The sequence below is a fragment of the Saccostrea cucullata genome, unplaced genomic scaffold, assembly GCF_032062105.1.
Source record: "Saccostrea cucullata isolate Sc308-1 unplaced genomic scaffold, CSIRO_AGI_Scuc_v1 ctg2258, whole genome shotgun sequence".
NCBI lineage: Eukaryota > Metazoa > Mollusca > Bivalvia > Ostreida > Ostreidae > Saccostrea > Saccostrea cuccullata.
The window spans coordinates 2,721-13,721 of NW_026936363.1; the positions used below are offsets into that span (position 1 = coordinate 2,721).

Sequence of the window (11,001 nt, forward strand, 5' to 3'; positions counted from 1 at the left end):
CCTATCTATTGACTGCCAGTCGGTGAACTGATCTATTGAAGTCTTATATTTACATTTCCAATGTCTTTGTCCAAGATAAAATTACCAATTGTAAATGTAATTGATTTCCTCATGCATGTTTTGGCGCGGTTCCAAAAAAAAAAAAAAAAACACGTGCAGGGCGGGACAACACCTAGAGAGAAGCAGGCTTGGAGCCCGTGGATTGGCGGAATCAAAGCATGTAAATATAAGGAATAACTGTCTTATTTTTCGAATTCATGAAGATGATCAATGGATTGGCTTGTGTGATAATTTTAGAAGGCGTTTATGCAAATTATCACACAAACTAATCCATTGATCACTTCATGAATTAGAAAAATAAGACAGTTATTCCTTAAGTGTAGACATGGTAAACAATAATCAATCATCAATAATCATTTGCTCTAAACTTTAGATAATTATTTTTATAATATTTTTTTGATACACTCACACCCGGCCTGACATTCATATTTGCTTTGCCCCCCCCCCCCTCCCCCTCCCCTTGAAACCATTATGGGACAATTTTCTTTTCAATAGAAGGCATAATAAATGAAAGCCAAAACTAATGGGTAAAAACAACATTTTATTTATGCACTTTTTAAACAAAACTTCAAGCATGTGACTGGGGATTAACAAAATATTATCAAACTTAAGCATAATACCAAGGGTAAAAACAAATTAGACATCTTAGGCAGAATGCATGTGGTTACACACTAAACAGAATGTATATTGTTAAATTAGAAGAAATAGGTTATAATTCTCGGTCCTCATTAATTTATGCAAAAACTGGTATGTTTTGTGATAAAATTGGTTGAAAACAATCTGAAATACAATGTGCATGGGCTTTCTTACAAATTATTTAAATGGTATTGTTATTTGAATTACATAATACTGGTAATATGCTCTTAATGTATAATGAACAGTTCTGTGTATGTAGTGCAACTTTGATCCCCAATTTTAACAGGAAGCAACATGTAATGAAACAATAAGCTATTTAGTAAATTAAATGATACTAATTATACATTTGGCATAATGATAGGAGAACTCAAAAGGGAATGGAAAGGAAGTATTGGAGCATAAAGTAAGCTATACCTGTAGCTTTTTATAAATAATATGATAATGAACTATAAACTAATACAAAAGCATGTAAAAAAAAATTGCAGATGTCAACAAGTATCTCTTCCAAGTAAAAAAAAAAACAAAAAAAAAAACATCCAAGTTTATATACTTAATGACATATTGCATAGGTTTCTTTTGCTATAGCTATGCAGGTATAATTATTATCATTTTTGTATGTAAAAAAAGATAGCAATAGGAAAATCCTTGCATATTTGTATATGAAATGTACATGCGTATGGAAAGTAGTTGAAATTCAACAAAAGTTCAAAGTTAATGTATAATACATGTACACATTCTAATTGGATTGTGAAAGTACAAATAATCTCTTTGCTCATCAATTCTAAAATAAAATATGCATATCATGCATGCATACCATACAAAAAAAAAAAAAAAAAACCAAACCAAAAATTAGTTTCTTCTTCACCGTGTAGTTCAGTTTTCATCCTTTTGTTTTCAAGTATTTGTAATGTTGGAAACAATGTTGGAAACAAAATTTCCAGTAAGTTCAACCATGATATGTTCTTGAAGGAGGGCATCCTCATAATCATCAACTGTGGAACACAATTTTGTGTGTTCATTTTCTTTCAAAAGTGAAGTTGCGACTGCAAATTTTTTTGTAGACCCCTCTACACAAACTTCACATTTAAGTGTTTTTTTGACATTTATAGTTTTTTGACGCATGCAACACTTGCAACATTTGAATGTTGGCAGATTTTCATTTATTTCAACTGAAACGTTGCAAAGAGGGCAGCTGTTTTTCTGTTCGCAGGAGACAGAGGTAATTTTGCATGTTTCTTTCTTGTCATCAAGATCGAAGTTTTCGATATTTGGCAAAGGACCAAAGTCTTTTTCTGGTGTAATGCAAGTGTTGACGGAAGTTGTTATAAACTTAACATCATCCCAAATTCTAACTGTGACGTTATTGAAAACATATGTTTTCCCCAGCTCAATCTCTCTTGTATGGTCCTCCCAGGTTGTCAATTTTATGGTATCAGTATTGTCAGCAAGCATGCAATCTTTTTTTCTCAAAGTTTTCTGTGTGGAGTGATTTTCTATGACGATCTCTTCCGCAAGATTAACAACTTTCGCTAGGAGGGATGTCTGAAAATAGATATGAAGTTTGATCATAGAAGTCCATGGAAAAAAAATAGCCATAACAAGTTGTAAAAAAAAAAATTCTTGATGCTTAAGTTCTGGTAGGTGACTTGCTTAAATTTTAGGCATGTTCAAGGAAGATGCGCAAATATACATCAATAGTACTATCATTTTGGTTTGAATGAATCAAAAGATCCTCATACTATTTGAGATTTTTGAACCAATCATTCTTTACTTTTGAATTGTGAATATCAAGGAACTATTTTATATTTTAAGTACAATAAAACTATTTTATATTTTAAGTACAATAAAGCAAATGCCCAGAGTTGGCGAAAGAGGAAAAAATCTGTTGGACACAGTGTCCTATAGACTGTCTAAAAATTACAAAAATTGCAGGACACACTAAAAATTTGCTGGACCAAATGTATAAACAAAATGTAAAGTTGAAATTGATTTGTGATTGACAGAACTCTTTCTTGGTGGAGGTAGAAAATGTTTGGTGGATGAGGACAATGTGGTAGTGAATACAATGAAAAATGGATCACTGTGGAGTTGATAAAGACAGATCTGAAATAAATCCTGTTAAATTTCTTTGCTGAATCACTGTATTAAATTTTGTAGAGGAGCTTGTCCTCGGATGATACATTTTTGATGATATTTTTTAATAAGCTAATTTTTATTGAAAATTGTTACTTTTGAAAGTAAATAAAATATTTTTAACTTTCCTTTTTTGACAATCTATAAACCGAGTTCAAGCTGTGGCAATACAATGCAACAACGGCATAATGATTGTTCCAGTCATTTGATTGTCATTATACTGTAAACAAATTGTTGTGTTCTATATAGAATATCACACTGCTGTTTTGATCAAAACAGTGGTGTGATGTTGTTTATATCATATATCTAAAACCAAAGAAAAGAACAAACATTTAGACATTTATTCAATTTTAAAAAGAAGTTTATATAATTTTGTCGTAACAAAATTAGAGTTATCTTTCTTTATTTCGATGTTCTTGGAAATGTATTTTTGAAGCGAATACAGAGAAAGATTGTCTTGGTCTAGTCATTAAAAAGAATAGCCCTGTTGTTTTGAAATATTTCATTTCAAGCACATTATATGTAATAAAGATTTAAAAAGTTAAAAAAAAAACTTTAAAAAATATTCTACTTTCACTTTAGATCAAACCGGGGTTTTGACTTCTTCAATGAATTGTTACAAATTGCAAATCTGAAACTATTTGTTTTGTTTACGATATATATCAAATTAAAAAAAAGGACATGAAAACTTGGTATTGTCTTACTGTCAGAGCAAATAAATGTCCATTTTTTCATGTCCTAGAAGTAAACAAGAGTTACCTCTCTTACGTCACAAGTGCTATCATTTGGAGCACTTTTTAAAAACAATTTTCATCAAATTCTAATATAAATAAATATTTTTTAATGATTCTGGTTTAATTTTTCGATATACAATGTTTCTCTTTATTACTAAAATATGAATTTTACTCTTATTTCACCCAAATAAAACAGAAATAATGATTTGAAATTTGAGGGCGAGACAGCCCCTTGACGACGGGTCGAGACAGAGATATCTCAGCCCTGAGGGCGAGACAGCCCTACTTCAAAGGCGCTGTCTCGCTTAGTCCAAAAAGCCTGTATCAGGGCCGATACACTACTAGGTATATGATATAAAATATTCCCCGACTCCCCAGCATAAGAGCGGTCGTGAGTTCAATAACTGCAAGGTAATCGCTATACTATTATGTATTGCAATACTAAATGGTGTTAAATTCTTACAGATTCAATTACATGAAGTTTTGAGTAATAATGCCATTTTTAATTTCTCTAATTATATTTTACTATTGATTATTCTGAATAATCTCCAAAACACGGTGTCCAGCGTGGTTCTAGAAACTATCGAACTTGGACAAAATTTACTGGAGATTGCCGCAGGGTCGGTGTCTTTCGCCAACTCTGAATAAAAATGAACTCTGATAAAAATTTCAGTAAACATCAAATACATTTTCTGACTTTTAAAAAGAGTATCTACCATCAACAAAAAACCCCTAATTTTACAAAGATCTGACACTATATTTCAGTGTTTCGTATGGAGCATGTGATACATGTAATGGGCAAAAACAATTGATGAAATAAAAAAAAAACAATCTTCCAACTTTTGGTCAATAAAATTTTTTCAGGAGGGGGGCAGCAAAAACAATTGATGAAATAAAAACAATCTTCCTACTTTTGGTCAATAAAATTTTTTCAGGAGGGGGCATTTCATTGAGGAGGGAGGCAATTCCAAACAAACTACAATTTTATTTTGGCCTGGATGTGATCAAATGTACAAGTCTGAATATGTGTACCCCTTAATGCTGAATTTTCTTATGCGGGCTTGCCAATTTTCGGCCGAGCTGACAGACTTTTTTGAGTAGTCAGCCCTGCTGGTCTACCTGAATTTTGTACACTACAGGCTATGAAAAACTGTTTTATGTTACCTAAGAAAAATTTGGTAAAAATTAAAAAAAAAAAAAAAAATTTGCCTCTTACCTACCCAGACAATAAATTTTAGGTCGGCAATGAACTGCTAACAAAGAATTTTGTAAGCTTGGCCAAATGGATAATTTTAATGGATAATAATGTGGAGAAGTTTAAATTAAATGATACCTTTGCATATTGTGGCTTGTTTTTAATTTGCTGTATTGTGTCCTTTTCTTGCAGTGGAGGGTCAAAGCGAAAAGGAAGTTTTTTTGTTGGTGAAGTGATATTTGTCAAGCCGGTAATTTTCACATCAAAAGATCCTGGTTTGTTTCTGCTGATGACTTTGGAAACATTTTGCAGTTTGACAGGTGTTCTATAAAAAGAAAATAATTAATTTCATTAAGATTTTGCTTGCCCTACCTTAAACTAGTTCTGTTTTTATATATAAACTGAAGGGAAAAAGAAACGCAGGGTAAACTTTTGAGGTGAATTAAATTTGTTTTTCTTATAACAACATTCATTCTTTGTAGAGACTAGCTGTAGATCTGTAGCGTTATGGTTTTATATAGTTTTCTTTCACCATAACGCTACAGATCCCATAGTGCAATAAAGTGCCACGCCACAGCATGATACGCCCGTCAAAAAATTACAATTATAATGTATCCTAAACAGTTAAAAGTGCTGGAAAATCATTTCAACCTTGATTTTAAGATTTCAATGATTTTTACACATCTTAAAAAAATTGTTTATCCATCCCCTGTGGTGTAGGCATTAATTAATTATAACAAATATTGCATCATTGATAGATTTCTATACTTTGCCAAGTGCCTATCATATTAAACAATATCAAATTAGTCTTCAAAATTTAATCTATTCTTAATTTATTTTGGAAATAAAAGGTTGCATGGCCATCAAATATAAACTGAACAACAGTTCTCCTGTCTAATTCCCGAAGGATACAGATAAAATCATGCTCTTAAGATTAAATGAATGAGACATGCAGTTAGCCTTCCTACATTGAACACATTAATTAATCTTTAACTGGATGCTTGTATACTCATTACTCCCAAAAGATTATTTGATCTGCAGAACTACCATAAACATTTTTAAAATATATGAAACATCAATAATTTTTTTTTTTATATTTAATGTCAGACAGTTAATTGTTTATATGCAATTCAGGCTGCATTTCATTTCCGGAATTTCAGGTAATTATCAATTTTTCATTTTTGACATTTTTTAGTTTTCATTTCCGACATTTTTTTGTTTTCATTTCCGACATTTTTCAAATACTGGTACATATGTAGTACCTATGGATTTGATAGCTTTACTTATGAAAAAATTAAAGGAATAAATCATAAATAAATCATTTAATTCTAATTTTGTAAATTAATCTATCGGTGATTTGGACATAAGTATGGTGCTGTCACTGACATTTCATGTAGTGCACGTTAAATGTGGTGAAAATATTTATACTCATTGAACTCTTTTACCTAGACTTGGTGCTACATGCATGCATATATTATGTATAGATGATTTTATCATTATTATTAATATTTTGGTATAAATACTTTCAAAATTCCATTTTCTTTTACTTAGAAAACATTGAATTGTCACACAGGTAAAATCTGGAAATGAAAAAGAAATTTTGTCGGAAATGAAAACAAAAAATGTCGGAAATGAAATAAAAAATGTCAGAAATGCTATGCATATTTCCGGAAATGAAATGCAGCGGCAATTCATATGGACATGCAGATTCCACCCCTACCCCCATAATATTAATTATGAAGTTCATAATATTATGTAATATCAAAATAGTTTCATATGCAATATCAAATTAGTTTTAATAACTTCTCATCAAATTCATTTTAAACCTTTGGCTAGCCAAAAAGATCTTTTTTTAATCCAACAGGCTTACCCATTTGGCCCAATACTCAAGGGATATAGATAGCACCGATGCTCTGACAGCTACACCTCACACTAAACTCATTAATTTTCCTCTCTAATTTGACATGCAATTTTCTGTTATCAAAATTCTTCTTGACCAGTGCTAGATAATTAGACTCATGGGAGTGGTGGAATTTCTCTAACCTAAATTATATTTGTTTAGATTGCTGTTAAGTTTATGCTAAAAAAATAAGTATTTTCTTGATTTAACATTTTCTAATAAGGTTAGTGCAATAGTTTAACATTTTTTGAATGTGTAAATGAATAGAAAAAAAGACATTTTTTTTTTTAATTCATTTCAAATTAAAGGTCACAGTGACCTTAAAATAGGTCGCGACACACCTTCCATCTTAGATGAATAAACTGGCCAAGAAAAAGATCTTTTTTTAATCCAAAAGGCTTACCCATTTGGCCCAATACTCAAGGGATATAGATAGCACCGATGCTCTGACAGCTACACCTCACACTAAACTCATTAATTTTCCTCTCTAATTTGACATGCAATTTTCTGTTATCAAAATTCTTCTTGACCAGTGCTATATAATTAGACTCATGGGAGTGGTGGAATTTCTCTAACCTACATTATATTTGTTTAGATTTCTGTTAAGTTTATGCTAAAAAAATAAATATTTTCTTGATTTAACATTTTCTAATAAGGTTAGTGCAATAGTTTAACATTTTTTGAATGTGTAAATGAATAGAAAAAAAGACATTTTTTTAAAATTCATTTCAAATTAAAGGTCACAGTGACCTTAAAATAGGTCGCGACACACCTTCTATCTTAGATGCATAAACTGGCCAAGTTTGATGATTCTAGGTCTAATAGTTTTCTAGTTATGGACCGGACAGGATTTTTCCATATTTGGCTATAACTTTTTAATAATACGTCAGAGCGACCTACTTTTTGTGCGCGACACACCTTCTACCAAAGATGTGTCAGCTGACAAAGTTTGATAACTCTAGGCCTTATAGTATTAGTTATGAGCCGGACACGAGAAAAGCTAACAGACGGACGGACGGACACCAAGCCTATAACATAATACGTCCCGTCTTAAGACGGGCGTATAAAAATTGTGCAATTTACGGCGCAATATTTTTTGCGCTCTTTAGGGAAGAATTTCTCTACTTTCCAGCATCGTTTAACACATGTTCAATCAACTACCTTTCAACCCCTAATTCTAGACACATTATCTGTTTATTTTGTCCATCTCACAACCCTTTATAGTCGTCTCTACAAGTGATAAACTCGCTTGATTAAAATTATTTGTTAGATTACCGAAAATTTTAATCCAGCGAGTTTATTGCCTGTAGAGACAACTATAAATGGTTGGGAGGTGGATAATCTATACATATTGGCTACGAAATCTGTCTAGGGGTGAAAGATAGTTGATTGACCAAAGCTAGAAAGTGGAGAAATTCTCCCCAAAAGAGCACAAAAAATATTGCGCTGTAAATTGCACTTTTTTTACACTATGGGATCTGTAGCGTTATAGTCAAAGAAAAATATTTAAAACCATAACGCTACAGATCTGCAGCTATGTTGAGACGTGCATTCAGTGGAACCACCTACCAAACTCCTACGTGCATGCAAACACTATAGAGGGATTGAAGACCGCCAAACAAATTCGGCATTCTCTCTCACCATTGTATAGAAGCCTACATAGGTTTCTTCAACGTAACTATACAGATACAGAAAATTGGTTGCTCAAAAAAGTAAATTCACTACTTTGCCCTTCAAGATGGCGACTAAGGTGAATAACTCGTAGGCAAAATATGTCAAAGGAAAAGGGTCTATTTAGTCTACTTCATAAATTACTTTGAAATTAAATATGTACTGTACATGTATATAGTATAATATGAATGCTGTATACGAATCCAGGACAAACGTGTTTATAAATACATTTTAAAACTCACAAATTTAAAATTTTCCTTATGACAATGCTGTTTTCCCTCACTAGAACTTTCAAAAAATTACGAAAACTTCTCGTCACCTCGTTGCTTTTTACTGTCCATTCCGGGGTCAGGGTGTTTCGTTGATACAAACGTTCAATTTATATTTTATGTTTATAAATCCAAACATTTTAAAACTCACAAATTTTTAAAATTTTCCATTTCCGGGTCATGTGACTTTACGGTCGTGTAATATTTATGGAACGTTTCGGAACACGATGTTTATGATGTTGAAACATAAAACAAGTCATACAGCTTGGGAAAAAAGTAAAACAATCACAGAAATATGTTTAAATTATTTTCAAAACAATGACAACAAAACAAATTGCAGTATATGCAGAATGTAAAAAATGTATTAGGATTAAAAATAATATAATTAAATTCATTTATTTAAAAGATGCATTTAAAGGGTTAACTCGATTTTAATTTTTAGAAAAAAATATTTTCCAGTTAGAATAATTTTGATAATCAAGGTAAAACCATGGTTGTCGATTGGTTTTGTACATAGAATTTTGAGATGTTAATGCCACGAGCTCGAGACTGCGTGACCTGCAATTGGAGAAACTACTACAGTTTGATTTAATAATATAATAATAATTTTATTTGAGCAGCCATCATTATGATTGATTTCTTTCAAATGCATTTGCCAAATTCGAGCTCTTATTATTTATCTAGAACTTTTATATCAGCCTTTCTGCAGCAAACAAAAACGAAAGTAGCCCGTCACCGCAGCAGAAACATCCAAGTGTTTAATGAGTGCGTTTCAGAATTTCGATTGTCAGATGCTCTCTTAAAGTTGATATTCAAAATTTTGTAATTAATTAATTACATATTTATAGAAATACCAGTTCTTCATGACCAGCGTATTCATTAAGTTTTTGCGCTTAAATTTTAACACGCATAAAATGCTTTTCAAGTACCGAATTCTGAAACTTGTGCCTTCATTTCAAATGGCATACATGGTATGTGAATACAAGAAATACTACGCATTAATTAAGTGATTTATAATACGTTTTCGGCGCTTTTTACTTACTTGTTTTTCTCAAAATCCACAAGCTGGGGTTGTAGATCGGCTCTGAAGCAAACAACGTCACTGAAACCCTCGGCTTCTTGAAGAACGGCATTGAAGTACTTGTTACTGTTCTTGGACGTCTTTAGGGGTGATACATCATGGATGTAACCTTCTATTTCTTCTTGGTCTGCTTTGAATCGTTTCTCTGGAGTTGCCATAGCGGAGTAAGTCCTCGGAGGATAACAGCGGTTCTCACACTAGCCTCTTCTGTTGAATTTTTCAATCTGACGCAGTATCAGATGCGCGCTTTCTTTTATTATATATATATACTTGGCGGGAAATGCGAGGACTATCATTGGTTTTTTCATATCCTCGGATCTTTCCGGTAAGCGAATGAAAAGAAAGAACCTCGAAGTGAATTCACCGAGCTTGGCGGAAGGACCCGGATAATGCGTTTGTGTTGTAATAAAATAATGTATATCTAACTTTAAAATTAAGTTTATTTATTTTTATGCTATTATAATTATGAGAAATAGGTAGGTTAATACTACTTTTACTTATATATAAAATAAGAAAGTTATTAAAAGATTGTGTTTTATCTATGTTATAATTTTGTCGAATTAATTATTTTCCCGCCAAAACTTCACTGAGCAATCGGGCTGTATCAAAAGACTGGGGACCTAGACAGGTTTTTTTTCAACTTCTCTGTGAATGTTGGTCATTTTTGTCCGATGCCTTTGTAGGGGCAGTGTTTTTTTTTTACTGAAAAATTATGTTGTTAGACATTAATACATCAGTCCATCTGCTTAACACAGAACTGACATCCATCTGCATTAAACTCTACTGCAGAACTAACTCATTAAACTCAAGGTTCCCAGCCAAAATCATAAAGCACCGATAGTGACCAACCTTAATCAGGAATATAAACAATGAACCCCTATATTCCCATGAGAAACATCAGCGACCACCAGATAGGACACTGACAGACATATCCCGTTACCCACTAGAATAACAGTGCAGAGCAATAAATGCTCAACATGCATGATTTAAAGATAACACAAATAAATTAGATTAGTGAAACTCTAAATTATGACATTGCTCTCTCCTTCAAAGACATGTGCCCACACATGTTAATTTACAACAAGAAACATATTGACGCAAGCGTCAAAAATCGGCCGCAAACCAATTTATATAACTGTTGAAGTTCCTTTCAGAAACTAAAATTTGCTGTTTTTTTTTAAATTCTTCAGAAACTGAAATTTGCTGTTTTTAAAAAAAATTCTTATATTTATCTGTTAAAATATCCTCGTGACATGAAAAAAAAATGCATGCGACAATGCCGATTGCATAATGCATGTACAGTATTACATGTATAGGCAATA

General features: G+C 32.0%; 1 protein-coding gene across 1 annotated transcript; it reads right to left on the bottom strand.

Annotated features, from left to right (window-relative positions):
* Positions 1–507: 507 nt before the first annotated feature.
* Positions 508–9,912, bottom strand: LOC134245396 (uncharacterized). The gene is made up of 3 exons (XM_062727683.1): positions 9,641–9,912; positions 4,897–5,083; positions 508–2,238 (listed from the first exon to the last, which is right to left on the bottom strand). Exons 1-3 carry the CDS (start codon positions 9,835–9,837, stop codon positions 1,591–1,593), a joined length of 1,032 nt encoding a protein of 343 aa, XP_062583667.1. The 5' UTR covers positions 9,838–9,912; the 3' UTR covers positions 508–1,590.
* Between the last annotated feature and the right edge of the window lie 1,089 nt (positions 9,913–11,001).